General features: G+C 37.4%; 1 protein-coding gene and 1 non-coding gene across 2 annotated transcripts in view; one reads left to right on the top strand and one right to left on the bottom strand.

The window, feature by feature from the left end:
• The window catches only part of CTNNA2 (catenin alpha 2), a 1,089,255-nt gene that overhangs the window by 121,547 nt on the left and 946,786 nt on the right, over nt 1-20,922 (top strand). The window contains exon 2 of the mRNA XM_055312731.1: nt 15,304-15,410. Within this exon, the coding sequence (XP_055168706.1) occupies nt 15,309-15,410 (102 nt within the window). The 5' untranslated portion in view covers nt 15,304-15,308. The remainder of the gene's footprint in view (nt 1-15,303; nt 15,411-20,922) is intronic.
• On the bottom strand, nt 534-636 carry LOC129501572 (U6 spliceosomal RNA). Its single transcript, XR_008662764.1, has one exon. It is a non-coding gene; the product is annotated as a U6 spliceosomal RNA (small nuclear RNA).

Below are 20,922 nucleotides of genomic sequence, written 5' to 3'. Positions count from 1 at the left end.
CAGGAATCCTGAACTAGAAAAATAGATTTGGGAGTTTTCAGCATCATGTAAGCCACTGACACAAATGAGGCCACTTAGAGACTGTGTATAGAAAAGGAAGAAATGAAGAACAAGATGCCAAGAGGGTAGAGGAAGACCAGGGGGAGTGGTCCTTGAAGTCAAGGAAGAACAGTAATAATTAATTAACAATTAAATATGCTGAGAGACCCAATAAGGTAAGAACTTAAAAGGGATCACTGGATATTTTAAGGTTATACATTTATTTTTATTTAGATAAGAAATGTCTAATCATTATGTAAGTTGAAATATATATATACACACATATATGTATATATGATGAAAGCATATATATATATACACATACATATATATGTGTATTTATATAATGTATAATTTAAGAATTGCCCTAAATCCCATTGCCCAGCATAACTACTGCTAAAATTTTGATGTATAGCTTTCCAGACTTTTTCTATATGCAAATATATTCTCTATATCCAGATATGTCTATATATAACAAAATGAGTTCTTACTATAAAAATATGAAGCACTGCATGAATTTGCTTATCATTCTTGCCCAGAGACCATGATAATCTTTTCCACATCTTTCCAATTTTAGTATATAAGCTGGAGAAGCACATGGTGTCCATTGAATTAAACAACTAGAAGATCATATGTAACTTTGCAAGGCTAATTTCAGTGGAATGGTGAGGGCAGTAGCCAGATTGTTGTGGGATGGGGAATGGGTAGGTAGTGAGAAAATGGAAAAAAGCATCATAGACCACCCTTTCCAGAAACCAGGCTGTAAGGGGACAGGAAGTATAGAATGTCAAGACAGAAAGATGGTAGAGAGGGGTTTTTTTGTTTGTTTGATTTCTGGTTCGAGGAGATTTTGTTTTTGAATTTTGCTTGGTTAAGACTTTTCACTGACTTGAAGGAACCAGAAAAGGGGAAAGAATTGAGGATATAAAGGAGAGATTGTGATTTATGGAGTGAAGCCTTAGGAGGCAGGAAAAGATGAGATGTAGGAAAGAGAAAACAAGCCCCATCTTTAATAAGGCAATTGGGAAGGAGGTTAGAGTGGAGAAAGATCTTGAATAGCTTGCAGATGGTTACCTGAAGTGATTCTGGTCATCTTAGAATGAAATGGCTTATCTTTACATGTATTCAGTTATTTGCTGAAGACTTTTAGAACATGCATGAACAAAGAACTGCTATTTTGGATCAGATCCATCATCTAAGAGTGGTGCCAAGAGATGCATGTTAGAAAGGTCTAATTTTCTCTGACAAAATGAAAAGTCAGGAATATTCTCCAAGTGTTTTAGTTACCTTATATAATATATTTGGAATTTATTATCCATGTATTTCTTTTTTTAATAAATTTATTTTTTATTGGTGTTCAATTTGTCAGCATATAGAATAACACTCAGTGCTCATCCCGTCAAGTGCCCACCTCAGTTCCCACCACCCAGTCACCCCCACTCCCACCCACCTCCCCTTCCACCATCCCTAGTTCGTTTCCCCAGAGTTAGGAGTCTTTCATGTTATGTCTCCCTTTCTGATATTTCCCACTCATTTTTTCTCCTTTCCGCTTTATTCCCTTTCACTATTTTTTATATTCCCCAAATGAATGAGACCATATAATGTTTGTCCTTCTCCGATTGACTTATTTCACTCAACATAATACCCTCCAGTTCCATCCACGTCAAAGCAAATGTGGGTATTTGTCATTTCTAATGGCTTAGTAATATTCCATTGTATACATAAACCACATCTTCTTTATCCATTCATCTTTCGATGGACACCGAGGCTCCTTCCACAGTTTGGCTATTGTAGGCATTGTTGCTATAAACATCAGGGTGCAGGTGTCCCAGCGTTTCATTGCATCTGTATCTTTGGGGTAAATCCCCAGCCTGCAATTGCTGAGTCATAGGGCAGGTCTATTTTTAACTCTTTGAGGAACCTCCACACAGTTTTCTAGAGTGGTTGCACCAGTTCACATTCCCACCTATTATCCATATATTTCTGTGAAACTACACGAAGCCATATATTTTCTTAACTTGTCTGCCCTCTGAGACTTAATTATGTACAAAGGGAAGTATTTAAATTAGGAAAGTTGAATTGCATATTAGGAAAATAAAACACAGATTTGGAACAAATCTTGGTTAAATTCTATTAACCTTGGCAAAATGTCTGAACATCTTGTGGTTTTAGTTCCCTTATCTGTAAAATGGGGATGTGATCATATTGACCTAACCGAAATAAGAAGATAGCGTAAAGTGGTGCATGTGAGGTACCTGAATAACAACTGCTCAGAGTAGGTGCTCAGCATGTACTGGTGACCTCACACATTGCTCTCTTGCACGCATCTTGCCTCTCTCAGTGATCAAGGGCTCCTATTCAGTCTGGCACTAGGATTTTCTGATAGGAACATAAAACTATAAGTAATGATAATAAACTTTGGCCAGTGGCCAGGAATTTTCAATGAAATCTTTGTTGATGTGAAATTATGAACTAAATGGGAGGAATTACTACTTTGAAATGTACAGACAACAGAAACTCACATGCATTTCCTAAATGCCATTGGACTTTTTATTTTTGTATTTACAAAAGCATATCACCTGAAGTAATTTTTGGCTCATAAGTACATAGTTATGCTTGTGACCAGAAGGAAATCTTTACTGTATGTGTTCTTCACATATGATTTTCTTTATCAATAGGTATGACATGGTGACTTATCAGGGGGCATATGTGCTGAGTAACATAGGTGCACAGATATCAATCCTTGCTATAAAATAATTCTAAGCAAATATAATGGCTATATGTGTTATGACTTTTCAAGACTGACAGTTCAGTAGAAAGGGGCAAGGATAACAATGCAGAGGAATTACCTCACATTTACTGTAGTTCCCACCAGGTGCACATCAGTATCCATATACATTAGACCTGGTGAATAAGCCACTTTCAGGAGGTAGGGATAGAAAGCTTCAGTCATTTCTCTCTGAGTTTCTGCAACTTAACTCCTTATTAATTCAGCACACGTGCAGATTTAACTTTGACTTTCAAAATAAAATATAGTAACTCACTAGAGCTTGCTTAAAAAATACAGTCCATAGGTACTAATTAAGTATTCTTATAATCACTTAACAATTTAAAATGTCTCTTACCTAAATATCTGCATTTATTTTTTTAATATTGTATCTTAATATTATGATTACTTTGTTCTCTTGACTCTGTCCTTGAGTTGCTGGAATGCTTTTTCATAATCTGGCTCATTTTTGTTTTGAGCACTTTTCTAGCAGCAAATTAACAGGATATTGATTATTTCCCTATTTTTTCTTTTGCACTAACTACTCAATATGAATGGTTTCTGTTTTTACAATCTGATGAGGCCGAGCAATTCTCACCTCACCAATGAGCATTAAGCAAGCTTGAAACACCTTGATATTTCCCATAGCACTTGTCTGGGCCTTGTATGCTCTGGATGCTCAGTACATATGCACTGAGTGAATGGATGGATGATCAAAGATTGAAGGAAGGAGGAACTAGAGCATGTGGAGTTTACTTCTTTCCTAGAATATTGAAGGCATTCTGAGGGAGGAAAAAACACTTTTTGTTTAGTTTTTCAGGTAAGTGGCATCTAAAGCAATGTGCTCTCAGTTGAAAAACCCTGCATAAGAGCATTAGTATTGTATTTTAGCTATAGTTATCTTTTGTGTGTATGATTGTGAGATTTGAAGTTGGCAAAGAATCAAGTCCATGAATCCTCTTAACATTTTTACTAAATACCCAACACTGTGCTAATCATTGTGAAAGGGTCAGAGTTCCCGTTCCTGAGTATATTAGAGAGGACAAAACTTATATAAAGCAAATAGAGAACAACACAAGGTAATTCATGTTCATGCAGTGAAACGCCGGGACACCTGCACCCCGATGTTTATAGCAGCAATGCCCACAATAGCCAAACTGTGGAAGGAGCCTCGGTGTCCATCGAAAGATGAATGGATAAAGAAGATGTGGTTTATGTATACAGTGGAATATTACTCAGCCATTAGAAATGACAAACACCCACCATTTGCTTCAACGTGGATGGAACTGGAGGGTATTATGTTGAGTGAAGTAAGTCAATCGGAGAAGGACAAACAGTGTATGTTCTCATTCATTTGGTGAATATAAATAATAGTGAAAGGGAATATAAGGGAAGGGAGAAGAAATGTGTGGGAAATATCAGAAAGGGAGACAGAACATAAAGACTCCTAACTCTGGGAAACGAACTAGGGATGGTGGAAAGGGAGGAGGGCGGAGGGTGGGGGAGAACGGGTGACGGGCACTGAGGGGGGCACTTGACGGGATGAGCACTGGGTGTTATTCTGTATGTTGGCAAATTGAACACCAATAAAAAATAAATTTATTATAAAAAAATAATTCACGTTCAAACTAAATATTGTATAGTAGTCATTCTAATTAGATGGAATACAATGGAATTCAGAGAAAGGCAAAGTCATTAGAGCCTTAGGGACAAAAGGCAATTTGAGTCAGTGAAGAGAAAGAAGTCTTAAAAGATACTTTGGTCCAATCTGCAGAGCTTATAGAGTCCTTTGCAAAAAATTCAAGTGGAACTTGGCAGTGAGTGAAATATCAAAGCAGACCTCACTAGTTTAATGAAGGTAGCCCCGAGATTTTTCTAAACAAAAATGACACCCAGTTTTAAAACCTAATAACTAAAAACTAGTGATACAGTTAAAATAATCACATGTATTTTTAAATATGTAAATTAAAAGAATCCTGACTATGAATTATGTTTTCTAAACAATACCAAAATGTTGCTTGTTTTAAGTTGCTAGTAAGCACTGAGCAAATAATATCTCTAAAACTATGTCTAAGACATATTTTTAAATCTATTTCTAAGAAAAGGATTCCACTATTGAAAAGATTAAAAAATAATAAAAATTTGAAAAAAGGAAAAAAGATAATTATCTGAATCTTATTTTATATGTACATATTAATCAAACATTTTTGAAGAACATAGACCTGACACCCGATTATATTCTATAGATGATAGAAAAGAAGTAAGGGGCATCTGGGTGGCACAGTCGGTTAAGTCAAACTTTTGGTTTCGGCTCAAGTCATAACCTCCGAGTCCTGGGATTCGGGCGGGACTGCTCAGCGTGGAGTCCACTTGAGATGAGCTCTCCCTCTTCCTTTCCTCCCTGCCCTACTTGTGCTGTCTCTCTCAAAAAATAAATGAATTAATTAAAAAATGAAAGAAGTAAAAAACTTGATTTGTGCCCTCATGAATTTATAACCAAGTTGGTTATGTAAAACTAATGTCCATTTCTTTCTCTCCTTTTTAAATATTTTTGTTTATTTATTCATGAGAGACAGGGAGAGGTGGAGACATAGGCAAGGGAAAAGCAGGCTCCCTGGAAAACCATGATCCTGCCCTGAGCCGAATGCAGATGCTCAACCACTGAGCCACCCAGGCATCCCAACTACGGTCCATTTCTTAATAATGAGCCACTTAAAAAATATAATAATAAGCTCCTCTGTTACTGACTGTAAACCCAGTAGCAGTTTAAGGGTTTGAGAAAAGAGGATATGGGAAGATGTCAATATTTGAAGGTGGGTTGATGAGAAAGGGTGTTCCAAGGTGGGGGCTTTGGAAAATGGCATGATCCATGGGTTATAATGTGGTCCAAACCTGATGGAAACAGATTTTTCATGAAGAAATAAGATCCAATAGACTGTGGTCAGAAAGTGGAGTGCAAAGCCATGCAACAATAGTTCCCCAACAATAGTTTGGGGAAGAGAATTAAGCAATCATTTTGGTCTTTTAGAAAAGAAATAAATCAGAAGATCAGTTTGGGCTGAATTATATTAGAGAGTGAGGATAAAAAGAGCAGTTTGGTGGCTATTTTCCTGTAATCTGAATATGAAATGTGAGATTCTGGTGAAGATAAGAGTTATATAACCATTGCATATGGAATTCTAATTAATAGGAGGCTATAAAGACATTGAATAAATTAACTGCCAGAGAAGCTGTGTTCCTATTAAATAATTTGAAGACATTTTTAGACTATATAAGGATACTTCCTCAAAATATCTTATCTAAAATATTAATAGTTTTACTTTCAGTGTTTGGAATCTACTTCCCGAATCTGACTTGCAGTGTTGCTGGATGATAACAGATAGGCAGAAAAATATTTCCCTTTGGTCAAGTATATTTTGTTTAGAAAAACTTGGGTCCTTGTTGGGACTTTGGAAATCTAACATAGCATACAGAGTAAGCACTGCCTACCTGCATATCACATACTTTTACACCCAAATGGGAAACAAGCCATAATTTAGAAGTAGATTGAGTTTCTTTATGCTACAAAATGAATTTAAATGATGAGACTATGAATGCAGTGAAAACAAGGAAATGAATTTGACAGATACTAGTTTTCATTTTGAATTTCAAAGTACTGACTTTCTATTAGCATACTCCAGGAGTAGTGAATTTCTATTAAGTTGGCACTTAGTTTTAAATTTTATGAGCATGCTATTGTATGTATAAAAACCCATTTCAGTAAGATATGGACATGGTTATTTCTTTTTTAATCAGTGGGCTCTAGGCTACATATTATTAGTCTAAACTTATCATCCTGAAAGTCTTGAGGCTGTGGAGCTTTCTTCATATATTCCTTTTTGGTGAAGTTTTTTTTTTTTTTTTTTTTATTTGAGTAGAAGAAATAACAGGCTCTGAAGAGAATATAATAGTATTTTCAAAAAATATTAAGGTATCTTTTAGTAGGCATTTATGCTTAGACATGAAGTGTTATTACATCCTTTTGAAATCATTAGAATGATATTTTTGTTCAGTAGCATTTTGTTTGTTAAGTGTTTTGTTAAGAAGTATGGACTTACCATAAATAAAGGTCTTGAAGATATTGAAATACTGAAGCATAATGTTAAACTTCGCTCTAACAGTAGCAGAGCTAACTGCCCCACCCCCAAGATAACTGCAAATAGCAAGAACAGTTGGAAATTATACATCTCTTCAATTTTTTTTTTACGTCTCTTCAATTTTGAATAAAAATGATGATAGATCCTATAATTGCAACTGTGACTTGCATCTTGGGTCATCTCTCGGTTCATGGAGCCAGGGCTTTGAATGGCTATTATGTAAAGGACTGTGGTGGTCAATATGCTGTCTCTTTGTAGTCAAAGTGAGAGGAAATGAGCTCAAACTGAGCAAAGTTAATGGAGGAAAAAATAAGAAGCAAGACTTTACCTTAGTTAAGCCACTAGGCCAGGCCATTTCTACAAGGATACCACAGGAGGAGTGCCCAATACCACTCTCACCCACCTTCATTTGAGCCTGGTTCTATTGCAGCAGAGTGTATTTTGCTGGGAATTATTGTGACTTCTACTTTGTAGAGATATTTTGAAGGGTTATCACATATCCTTCCCTGTCTTTGTTTTTCTTTTTTTAATTTTTTTTTAAATTTATTTATGATAGCTACAGAGAGAGAGAGAGAGGCAGAGACACAGGCAGAGGGAGAAGCAGGCTCCATGCACCAGGAGCCTGACGTGGGATTCGATCCCGGGTCTCCAGGATCGTGCCCTGGGCCAAAGGCAGGCGCCAAACCGCTGCGCCACCCAGGGATCCCTCCTTCCCTGTCTTTGTCTTTTACCTTCTACTCCTGCCTGTCATATTTATATACACACATATTCTCCTCAACTCCAGAAAGGAAGCTCCTCTTACAATAGGGTACCTAGGTATGAGAGGTATCTTCATTAACAAGAGAAAATTAGAACTACTATTGTGTTTTAGATAAAATAATTGGGAGGCATTTTTAGAGTCCTCAAATAATTCAAGTTATTTAGGAAAATAACCATTTCTTTGGAAACATTTATTCTCTATTAAGCATGTATTGGTTGACCTTCATTTCTGCTTCTGGTGAACTGAGGAAGGTGACCTTCTCCTACTGTTACTTTACATTCTTCACAGTGATCACTACAATGGCAGTGATTCTAGTAAGAGAAGGTGACTCCCAGGAGAACCCTTGGAACTTTTCAAGAGATTGGGGGTTGGTTCATGTGTTTGAAAAAACCATGTATGATTTAAACATGATGCTCTACTTTCCTGTTGAGAATCATTTCAAGGCCTTGAATCCCCTAAAAGTGTAAATATCTTTTAGAAAGGTATAATAACCACAACAATTAGAGTGGTAATTGTAATAATAACAGAGGTGATATTATTACAGGTCCTAGAGTCGACACGGAGATGTCCCATGTGTTCCTGATCACTATGCCCCTGCTGACATGCATGGTTCTGGTCTGTTTACAACAGTGGTTCTCAGAGTGTGATTTCTGGATCTGTAGCATCAGTCTCATCTGGAAATTTGTTACAACTTGTTAAAAAAATGCCCCCCCAAGAATGCAAATTCTCAATCCCACTACACACCTAATGAATCTCAAACTGTTTGGTCCTGGCAGTTTGTGTAGGAACATACCCTCGAGGTGATTGTGAGCACACACAAATCTGAGAACCACCTATTGCTGTTGTAAAAACTTAGCACAAACATAGCTGCTGAAAACAATACAAATTTATTGTCTCATAGTCTCCGAAGGCCAGAAGCCCAAGCGAACTTAGCATCTCATAAGACTGAAACCAAGATGTTGAAGGGCTGTGTTCCTTACTGGAGGTCCTTGAGAAGAATCAACTTCAAATTTTACTGAGAGTTTTGGCCAAATTTAATATCTGGTGGCTGTAGTACTGAGACCACATTTCTTTGCTGCCTTTCAGCCACAGACCACTCTTTGCTTCTAGCTCTCAAAATCTACTTGTATTCCTCTTTCTGCTTTCCTATGGCCGCCTCTAGCAACAGTGGGTTGAGTTCTTCTGCAATCCTCTTCCACTCTGCCTGACATCCTTTTGCCCTTCCCCATCCTGTTCTGCACCACCTGCTTCACCTATATTCTTGTTTGCTACATCTGTGACTTCTGCTATATCTTTTTTCTTTTAGCACTCAGCTTTACATCCGGTCCAATTAAATAATACAGGATCATCTCCTTATTTTAAAATGTCGTGATTAGAGACCTTAATTATATCAGCAAAGTCCCTTTACCATGTAATGTAACCTATTTACAAGTTGAACACAAGGGGACCAAGGTCAAGGAGGTCAAAGGTTTACTGGGTGTGACTCATCACAGGATCTTTTTCTTGGCTTTCCAGGGTGTTATGTTGCTCACTAGCTGGGCCAGCCTCATTGTGTACATCCCATTCTTGCCTCAAGGGACCAAAGGTATCTGGGGGAAACTGAACTTCAGGACCTGCTTTGTCTCACCAGAAAGTGCAGCCACACATGTATCAGGACACCTGCCTTATGTGTCTCCCTTTTTTATATATTTGTTTTCATCCCTCCTCTTCCCCTCCTACCCTTGTTCTCTAGAGAGGCTGGCTCCTAGTTTTTCCATTTCTGTCCATATCACCATCTTCCTCCCTAGTTCAGAAGGCCTATAGTGGGGCTGGCATTAAACTTATCCTAGGAATTCTTCTTTAGAACAATAAGACATAGTGGTTGTAAGCACAGATGCTAAAGCAAGGCAGGTTAGGTACAAATTTTGTGACCTTGGGCAAGTTTCTTAACCATCTCATACCTCAGTTTCCCTATGTATAAATGAGTGATAATGAAAATGTGAGGTCATTAGCCAGTATTGTTATTGCTCATGAAAGTAACAGTATGATTCAGTATTTCTAGGCTTGATTCTTGAAATGTTGAAGAAATTTAGAAAATTTTCTCTTTTTCGTATCTTTTACTTTCTTTTTTTTTTTTAAATATGTTTTACATTACTAACAAAGCTTTGTTTTTAACCATCTTGCCCTATAGGATCTCCATGGGTCTCTACCCCAATGGACATGTTGAATTGGACATTCACACACACAACATACAAAGAAGTAAAACTAACACTTTTTGCATATGTGATTATTTCATTGATTTTTCAGAGCAAATTCATGAATTATGTGAGTGTTACCATCCTTATTTTATAGCAAGGAAACTGAAACTTAGGTTAAGTAATTGACTCAATTTCATTTGTGTGGAATAGGTGAATAAACTCCACTAATCATTATTAACTTCTGAATTTTCCTGTCAACCAAAGCTAGCCTGTCATCTAATAAAACTTTACAGAGTCTGTTGGCAGTAGTGCTTACTGTTGGTGAAGAGAGATTTGTAAAGAGAATCTGAGGCTGGAGCCCTATAGAGGGAAGGCAGGTTTGGGTGGCCTGCTAAGCAACTGGAAAGCATCCCGGACCATTGCTTTGCAAAAGAACAGTAAAAGGAATGGTGAAAACTTGGAAGGGTGAGGCAAAGAGTTAAAAAGATATTTCCCAGGAACACCTGGAAAGAGTGTTCTGCAGTGAATTATATACTCCATTAACATATTTATCATATGAAGGCATTCTCTGGAATAGGCTACCTTGAGGAATTTTCTTTCTATCAGGACACAGTCCAAAGAAACAAGGCATTTGACCCTTGGCTGTTAAGTGACCTGATTTTACTCTAATTTTTCTTTTTGTTAGGTTTTGATTTTTGTGTTGTGAGTGACAAATGGTTGCTAGCATCTTGGCCCAAGCTGCTTCTTTACCCCTGTGGAGAGAGTCTGATATTACCTAAGATACTACCCTAGAGACCATGTTAACACCTTTCATGGATAGGCAATTTGATATTTTCATACTTTTCAAGAAGAAAATCTTCTCAGAGATTAAATAAATTGCTAAGAGCTTGTTCTTGGGCTTATAAAATCATAATATATAGAAGAAGACAACTATGCTGTCTTTCATTACAGTGTCTGTTTTTTATTCTTTGACCGTGTCCAGTCACTTTTCTAAGTCTCCTTACCAAAAGCAAGTAAAATGAATGTTTTTTTGTTTTTTTTTTTCCTTTCAGTTTAAAGCATTGAAAAATGTGTTTGCTTCACAGAGAATCACTTGTGGGCAAAACAGACTACATTAATTGTACAGATATGTAGTATGGATTTGAGGCAGTGTGTCATTACATCCTTGGAAAGATGAAAGGCAGGTGTGTGTGATTTGTTTTCTTGCCTTCTCTTTTGAGTCAATTTGGTTGTTCCACTCAGAGGAATGTCAATCTCAATTTTTTTTTTATTAATGAGTGCTTTCCCTATTCCTCCTAGAGATTAAAAAAATTGCCCAAAGAATATACTTAAAATTTGGAGAATAATAACTAGTATTTTCAGAAATGTTTTCTATCTACTAAGTGATTTAATCCTCACAACTCTATAAAACACTTATGCTGGTTTTTCATTTGAGGAAACTGAGGCTCAGTAAGTATAGGTAATGTGGACAACCTCACAGTGTTGATTAATTATAGGACTTCAATTCAAACAAAAGTGTATTTCCTACCACTCTGTTAGCTATTGTTGAATAACAGTTAATGGCAAAATCTCAGTGATATACAATAGCAAGTGTTTAATTCTTGATCCTGTTTCTGAGGTTTGATTGGGAGCTGGCTGACCAGCATTGGCTCAGCTGGTTTTGGCTCCAGCTGCACCTTGGATTCAGGTTTGCTCCATATGTCTTTCTTCCTTTTTGGACTAGTGGGCTATATCTGACGCTCATCATGTACAGGAGGCAGTAGCAAAAGAGGAAAATCTAACCACACAAGCATATTTCAAAAATCTATTCAGATTGTATTTCATAACATTCCACTGCCTAAAGTCCAGTGTCCATGAAATGGGGGATATAGTCTCTTTCATGGAGGTGAGGGATAGAAGGAGAAGTGACTATTTACTGACCAATCATTTGATCTACCTTCAAAGCCTATGTCTCCTTTGCCCTTCTGAATGTATACATATTGAAAGCATAGGTGGGATGACACTCTCAGTTGGGCATTAGCCATCTTCTGTATGTTTGTCATGGGGGTCACACATGTCATTTCTACTAACTGACTGCAGTTGCTCCGTCCTGTGCTCTAGAGGATATTTGACTATGTTTCTCTTCTTTGACACCATCTGTCATTACTAGCACTGAAGGGGAAGATCATCAATAGTTGAATCTAGAAGACTAGATTATGACATTAACCTAAAATAGAACCATTTTTTTCTGGTTTATGCAATTTCAATCATCTAAGGACTTTGATGGGGGAAATGTTTCTAATACAAGTTCTAGTACATTTGGTAGAAAGTAATCAAGTGTGTGCCCCAAATGGCAGGACAGAAACTCTTCTAGCAGCAACCGATTGCAAGGATTACACTAGCCCAGGGAGTGCAGCCAAAGGAGCTTTTCACTTTCCTTTACCTCAGGCTTAATAGCTAGCTGGAAGCTAGGATGCTCCTCAGAGGCAGTGCATGGGAATCTTACATGTCAACATCCTGGGTTATGAGGTAGAAATTTTGCAGTACTCATTCCTCATGCATTGCCCTTCATAGTTTGGATATTAAACCAAATTTTGAAACTATTATAGAGTAGAGGCAGAATTCCTAGCTTCGGTCCAAACCATATCAAAAGCTTAATGGCTGGAAAAAGGCCACTGAAAGTTTCTATGATTCGGTATTCCTCTTTAAGAAATTAGTACCATATAACTCTTCCCTGTCTTTTGCTTTTGAATCTTCCCTGTGTCACAAGAATTGGCTGAAAAGATTAATCCCCAAAGGAATAAATTAAGTCAAGTGTTTTGCCCAGCAACTCTTATCCTTTCATGTTTAGATTTATAAGGGCTCTGCAACCTTCAGGACTCCTTTTTTAAAGATTTATTTTTTATTTATTTATGGTAGATATATATATATATATAGGCAGAGACACAGGCAGAGGGATAAGCAGGCTCCATGCCGGGAGCCTGACGCGGGACCCAATCCCGGGACTCCAGGATCGTGCCCTGGGCCAAAGGCAGGTGCAAAACCACTGAGCCACCCAGGGATCCCCAACCTTCAGGACTCTTAAGTCTGCTTCTTGGCTTACAGATGGCTTGAAGTCTTTGTTCATTGTTTCCCATTTCTGCCTGGTGCATGCTGGTATCTCTGATGTGACTATCCTAGCATTTTTGTTTCTCAACTCAGCATACTTCGAGTGTCATTTCTTTATGGTTTTGCACTGGAATATCCATAAGAGATTTTATGTGCTTTCCTTGGTCCCCCAGCTTATATGCATGAACAATTCATGTAACAATGGCAATTCACTACACAGTCTCACAGAGTACCTTTCACTATTGTGTTAAAATGACCTCAGTAGGAATGTCTGGGTGGTTAAGCAGTTAAGCATCCCCCTTTGGCTCAGGGTGTGATCCCGGGGTCTGGGGACTGAGTCCCACATCAGGCTCCCTGTGAGGAGCCTGCTTCCCCCTCTCTGCGTCTCTGCCTCTCTCTCTGTGTCTCTCATGAATAAATTTAAAAATCTTGAAAAAAAATTAAGATTAAATTACCTCACTACTGGTTATCCAGCTTCTCTACAGGACTTCTTTGTACATCATCATTTATTTTGCTACTCATTATTCCACCAGAGCTTTAAAAAGGCTTTCAGTGAACTTCCTCAGAAATTTGCAATAACTGTGTCATAGGTTCTGGACCAAGATCACTTAGGTAGATCTGGCCTCAGTCGAAACAGTGATATCGTGTGCATTGAGAAAGCATCTGACATTTTCATCCTTTCACAGCACAAGAAGGTGTGCTGCCCAGCAGCAGAATTCCGTGCATGTCAGAGCTATCATTTGGCAGTTGGTAGTGTGAATGGGAAATGTGTAAAGTGTTTTTAGGTTTTTGGAGGACAGGCAGCTTATCTGTGCCAACTATTGTTGTGAAGGAACACAAATCTAAATCTGTCTATATGGTTGGATCGCTGCACTTGGTTTATTTAAAACATGGCATTTGGAGAGAGGTAAAATACCAGCACACTGTGTCTTCGCCTTTTTTTTTTTTTCTTCCAGAGCAAATTTGTTTGGTCTATTTGCTGTTGCAGTGCAATAAAGAGGCATGTGCCTATTGTGACAGACCTTCTTTGTACTGTTAATTTTAATAGAAATAATCATCTATATTGATTTATAAGGATGGAATAGAGTGGGGACATTGATTCAAAAGAAGAGAACAGCTGTGAACAGTTTGATTTATAATGGTATTAAAGCAAATGATTAAGGTTTAGTTTGTACATTCTAAGGTTGCTTGTCCAGTGGTTAGTTGTCGAAATATATTCAGCAAAGAGAAGTCAATTTCTCACTGTGAAACACACCCCGGATAGAATGTATAATTTATTCTGTTGAGGCCAAGGCCACATTTCGTGCTTAATATGTGGGAAGCTGCTACCCACACATCAGTGGTTCTTAGGTAGGAGAGGATTGCTTTAGAATGAAATAAATAACCTTATCAGACACTAATTTTATGGGACAAGAATGTAAATGCAGTGAGTAATCCGAGAGAATGTAAATAGCAGCAAGCTAATTTTCAGAACCATTGCCACTCAGTTTGCAAAATGGCCTTCCTATTTAAAAGAATGAACCCACTGCCACAGGAAGCATAATATCTATAATGGTCAGTTATGATGTGAAGAAAATAAAGTAGCCTTTTTTTTTTCATGACGTAAATCCTTCATATGGTGATCGTGGTGGATTTACTGTGCTTCTTGAAAATCTTTGTGGATCTCCCAGACTGACTGTGGTGTTCTTTCTCAGTTTCTCCATAGCCCTCTGCATTCCTTGATCACAACTTGGGTCATACTGAGGCATGATGATTGCCTACTTGGCTCTCTCTATCTTGAAACCATAAACTACTCGGGGTCAAGGACCAACTCTTTCCCAACATTTAGCAGATGGATATATGTATTAAATACTGAGTGAGGGATCCCTGGGTGGCGCAGCGGTTTAGCGCCTGCCTTTGGCCCAGGGCGTGATCCTGGAGACCCGGGATCGAATCCTACATCGGGCTCCTGGTGCATGGAGCCTGCTTCTCCCTCTGCCTGTGTCTCTGCCTCTCTCTCTCTCTCTCTCTCTCTCTATCATAAATAAATAAATAAATAAAAATAAAAAAAAATAAATACTGAGTGAGTAAAAAGAATTCCATGCTAGTTAAGTCCCAAGAGTTTCTCTAACATATATACAGGTGCCCTAAGGAGCTCCCAGTTCTTATCTGATTCCAACATCACTGCCTCACAAGAGTTCTGGGTCTGATTTTCCCATCTTTAATTTGATGACTTTCAACAAGATACATAATCTTCAAGTATGTTCTGAGTTTGGGTGATTTATTCATTTTGAACCCCCAAGGTAACCGATTATTTCAGTCATCCTTATTTCTTACCAGTAATGTGTGTTTCTGTAGGGAGCATGACTTCGGCAACTTCACCTATCATTTTAAAATGGGACCCCAAAAGCTTGGAAATCCGGACACTAACAGTGGAGAGACTTTTGGAGCCACTTGTTACACAGGTAAGGGATGATTTGAAACATTCTGTTACTTGTATATGTTTTTATTGTGATTATATGACTCTTCATAAAACTTAGAAATCTCTAATAGAGTGAATAATACACTATGCCATGGTACTAATTACTGAAGCTATGCTACCACCTACACTATGGATAGTTTTATTGCCCAATAACATTTGAAGTTCTTTTTTTAAAAAAATTATCATATGATTTTTGAAATTAGGTTGATGAGATAATTAAAGAGGGGACCTTGGTGAAGGGGGCTCTCATTGGTAGTAATGAATTCAAAGTCTAAATGAACCATTCCTAGCTCATTTTCAGATGCTAATGGACAGTTGGGAAGAACTGTATTGACTATTTAAGAGCAAAGTATATTACTTTGGAGAATGGAGAATTTATCATGTTGGAAAAATGATCCATTTTTTTGTTGTCACGGTTGCCACATCTCCACAGATGACTACCAATAAAAAAAAGTTCTCAGAATTTAAGTTTTAAAAGTTAATTTTTAATATCTTATGAAGCATATTCTTTGCTATATTAAACTCAGAAATCCATCGAATGTGAAAATTCAAGATTTTCGTGGTATATTTTTAGGGAAATATTATGCTACAATAACGAGAAGTTTCTTATACTGGTTTTCCATAGCAGCTATAACAAATTACCACACACTCAGTATCTTAAAGCACCACAAAGTTATTATCTTATGGTTCCAGATCTCAGAAATCCTAAAGTCAAGATGTTGGTGGAGGTACATTCCATGTGGAGGCTCTGGCAGAAAGTCCGTGTCTTGTCTTTTGCATCTTCTGAAGTCCACTTGCCTTTTTTTTACTCCTTCCTCCATATTCAAAACCAGCAATGTAGCATCCTAAAATCTCTCCCTGACTCTGACCTCTGCTTCTGTCCCCACATCTCCTCATACCTCCCTTTTATAAGGACCTTATGATTATATTGGGCCCACTGAAATACCCAAGAATAATCTCATCTCAAGATGCTTAACAAAATCACAGCCTTTAAGATAACATATTCACAGTTTCCAGGGATTAGAACATGAACATCTTTGGGGGTCATTATTCAGCTCAGCATAGTCTGCCTTCCACCCCTCCCTCACCATATTCACATCCTTCCCACATGAAAAGTACATTCACCACATTCCTAGATTCCCCAACATCTCAACCTATTATAGAATCTCTTCAAATCCAAAATATCATCAAAATTTCATCAGCTTAAAAATTCCAAAACTTATCAACCTAAGTAGGTGTGGGTAAGGTTCTGGCTATAATCCATTCTTGAACAAAATTCCTTTCCATCTGTTACCTGTGAAAGTAGAAAACAAAATATATCCTCCCAAAATGCATTGGTGTCACAGGCATAGGAAAATAGGCACAGATATTCCCATTGAAGAAGGAAAAAATGGAGAGGAAAAAAAAGATTATCAACCTCAAGCAATTTAGAAATCCAGCTGGGTAAATTCCCTTGGATTGGAAAGCTTGGGAACAACTGACAGTATTCCTACTAATATAACATTCTTCTTAAAAAAAAGATTGTATTTACTTATTTATTTGAGAGAGAGACAATGAGAGAGACAGAGGTAGTGAGAGAGAGAGCTCAAGTGGGAAGGAAAGAGAGAAGCAGGGTTCCATCCCAGGACGCTGGGATCATGACCTGAGCCAAAGGCAGATGCTTAACTGACTGAGCCACCCAGGTGCCTCTGATATAACATTCTTAAGAAATTTGTTATTCTCTCCTATACGCCTTTGGGATTCACTCTATTAGAAAAGAGGGTACTCACAGAACTTTCCCAGATAATCCCATCTCCATTTTTGGCCTCTGCTGAAATGGTCAAAGCTATCTATGAATCACATGCCTAATCTCTTCAAAGAAGTACTCTGTATGACTGAACAAGCCAAAAGTTATCCAGACAAACAATTGACTTTCTTTCTAGAGCATGCTTTCCCCAGAGTGCGTTTTCTAATTTTAGTGCCTTTTGCAATTTATATAGGCTGAGAATTTTCCAAATCATCAAATCCTGGTTTCTTTTAGCTTAACAGTTCTTCTCTCAACTTATTTCTTTCTCCTCACATTTTACTATATGCAGGAAGAAGAAATCAGGGCTTACCTTCAACACTGAGCTTGGAAAACTCCTCAACTAAATATCAAAGTTTATCATGTACAATTCTGACTTCCATATAATTGTAAGACACAAAATTCATCTAAGCTTTCTGTCAGTCTTTCTTCCATTTCCCAGGAACATATTCTTCCTTTTTTTCCCCAAGCCCTCACTAGCATCTCCTTTAATACTTGTGTTTCTACAGTCTTTTTATAATGATTTAGATCCTCTCAGGTACCAGAGGCTTTCTCTACCATGCTCCTCACTTCCTTCTGAGTCCTTGCCAGTAAGGCCTTTATATCCCTGTTTTTACTAACAGCCTGTTCAAGGCAATCTTGTCTTTTTCTACTAAAATTCTTTAAGTTTTTCTAATATCTGTCTATTACCAATTCCAAAGCCACTTCCACATTTTTAGGTTTTTGTTATAGCAGCATCCTACTCCCCAGGACTAACATCTCTATGTTTCTAATTGCCATTAAATGTATCTTTTTTTTTTTTTTTTTATGATAGTCACACAGAGAGAGGGAGAGAGAGGCAGAGGCACAGGCAGAGGGAGAAGCAGGCTCCATGCACCGGGAGCCCGACGTGGGATTCGATCCCAGGTCTCCAGGATCGCGCCCTGGGCCAAAGGCAGGCGCTAAACCGCTGTGCCACCCAGGGATCCCTCCAATCGCCATTATAACAAAATACCACAACCTTATAGCTTAAAACAACACAAATTTATTATTCTATAGTTTCAGAGGTCAGAACTCCTAAAGTAAAGGTGTTGGTAGGGCTGTGAACCTTAAGGAGGGCATTCCTGTCATTTTTCAGAATCTGATGTACACCTTCATTTTTTGGTTGTGGTACTCTCATCCTTCTTAAAAGCCACCAGCATACCACCTTCAAATCCCTCTCTCTGACTTTAACTTTTACCATCACACCTTCTCTTCTGACTTTAACTCTCCTGCCTCTCTCTCTCTCTTTTTTTTTTTAAGATTTTATTTATTTATTCATGAGAGACACAGAGAGAGAGAGAGAGAGAGAGAGAGAGAGAGAGAGAGAGAGAGAGAGGCAGAGACACAGGCAGAGGGAGAAGCAGGCTCCATGCAGGGAGCCCGACGTGGGACTCGATCCCGGGTCTCAAGGATCACACCCTGGACTGAAAGGCGGTGCTAAACCGTTGAGCCACCCGGGCTGCCCTCCTGCCTCTCTCCTATGAGGACTCTTTATGATGACATTGGAGCCACCCAGATATTATAAAATAATCTCTCCATCTTGAGATCTTTAAACTAATCACACCTGCAAAGTCCCTTTGTTAAATTATATTTTATTTTTTTTATTTATTTATGACAGTCACAGAGAGAGAGAGAGAGAGAGAGAGAGAGAGAGGCAGAGGGAGAAGCAGGCTCCATGCACCGGGAGCCTGACGTGGGCTTCGATCCCGGGTCTCCAGGATCGCGCCCTGGGCCAAAGACCGGCGCTAAACCACTGCGCCACCCAGGGATCCCACCCCTTTGTTATTTAAGACAACACATTCACATGTTTTTGGACTTAGGAAATGAATATCTTTGGATGTAATTGTTGAAAAATTTCATTAGATTTATGCACATTTTTTCAGTTGGTTGTGATTCTTGTTAGCTCTATGGAAATTTCCTCAAGAAATAGTTAATACTGATAGGCTCTTAGATATGGGAGTATGTTGGCTACTCAGATTATAGTCTGTAGACTAACACCTATGCATGAATTGTTATTGGTCTGCAATAAGCACAGAAATTGAGAGTAAGGGCTTTTAAATTTTTATGACCATTTTACAGAATAATTTTATGTCTCTTGAATCTAATAATTTTAGGCTTGTGTTTTTTATCTTTTTAAATTTTTGAATCACTCATTTTGTTGCATTATTTTATGATGTTTTGGTTTATGAGGTATTGGAATAACAAAAGTATGCCTTTTCATTATAGATAGCTTGAGAAAGACTGGCTTAGGAGATATTTTGGAGTCAGGACAATCTGGTCTGAAATGTAGTTCCTTCAGCCTAGTTAAAAGCAGACTGCATTTTCCTAGCCTCACAATTTTACCTTCAGGTTATGTATCAGTATATTATCATTATCATACAAATTAAATGAAACAATAATTAAAACATAATGACTGGTATAAAGTAAATGCTGATTAAATGTAGTTTTCATTTTTCTGGTTTTTAATGGCTATATATTCAGGCTTGTATTAGCCATAATCCACTACTGTATAAGTCAAGGAGAAGGATATAAATGATCTGGCATGGGAAAACAAAATATTACACATTCACAGATTTTATTTCTTAAAATATTCATGTATTTATGTTTTGCTCTTAAATCTGTCTTATCCAAAAAATTGCATATCTAAGATTACAATTAAAAAATATCCTTTTCCATAGCTTTCAGTCTAGTTACCTAAATTCTGTCAGATAAAAGCAATGCATTAAAAACTAAAAGGACTGTTAAATGTCCAATTCATATTTGTTCATTTAATACAGTAGAATGCTTAAAACTCTTCTTGAATTTCACACAGTGACTTAGCACTGTAATGAGTCTTAACATTCCTTTAATATCTTCTGGTATCTAAAAGGCTTGTCTTTCTTTTCAGTTTTCCTACCCTGACTCAGAGAGAGATTTTTTTTTTTTAATGTGACTTTTCAGACAAGCTTCTCTATTATTTCTCTTGATATTATGGCTCTGCTATCAAGACTAAGCATTCCCTCCCCTAGAATAAAGCCTTAATGATAGGACTGATGTGATTGTTGACTTTTGAAGGGCATATGAATAAAAAAGGAGAGATAAGAAAATACTGGATATAAACTCCATGCTCAACATTAAAAAAAAAAGGTGGAACTGAGAAAGAAAACTAAATCAAATCCCTATTTGTCACACGCACACACACACACACACACACACACCCTTTATGAATTAAAGTTCAATGAAATAAATACCAGAAATTAAGGGCTCTCAGTAAATTCAGTCTAGATCATAAGAAAAATGACATTAGGAATTTACTGTTGATAAGTATTAAAATATCCAACCAAACTATCTCATTTCAATCGTAGTGTATATGAGGTTGCATATGTATCTTATGATGTTGAAGTGGCAAGATCCTTTTTGGAGAATTTTTACATTATGAAAATTATGAAATTTCAAAAGAGAAAGGATTTATTTTAGAAATTAGTTCTTAAAAAAAAGAAATTAGTTTTTGAACTAGATGCCCAAATTTTTTTATAAATTCAAAGTAATAAAGATTTTTAATAGGCCACATTCTGTGATATTTTTATTAGAAAGCTAAAAAAAAATTACTCTTAGAACCAAAGGGAAATGCAAAGGAGATATGAAAAAGATGTTGTCTTCCTAACAAAATAAACACACCCAATAAAAGCTGTGCTCAGTACAAAATTTTAGC

Source organism: Nyctereutes procyonoides, unplaced genomic scaffold (genome assembly GCF_905146905.1).
Source record: "Nyctereutes procyonoides isolate TBG_1078 unplaced genomic scaffold, NYPRO_anot_genome, whole genome shotgun sequence".
Taxonomy (NCBI): Eukaryota; Metazoa; Chordata; class Mammalia; order Carnivora; family Canidae; genus Nyctereutes; species Nyctereutes procyonoides.
The sequence above is the reverse complement of the archived record's forward strand: the minus strand, read 5'-3'. Positions and strand labels throughout refer to the sequence as shown.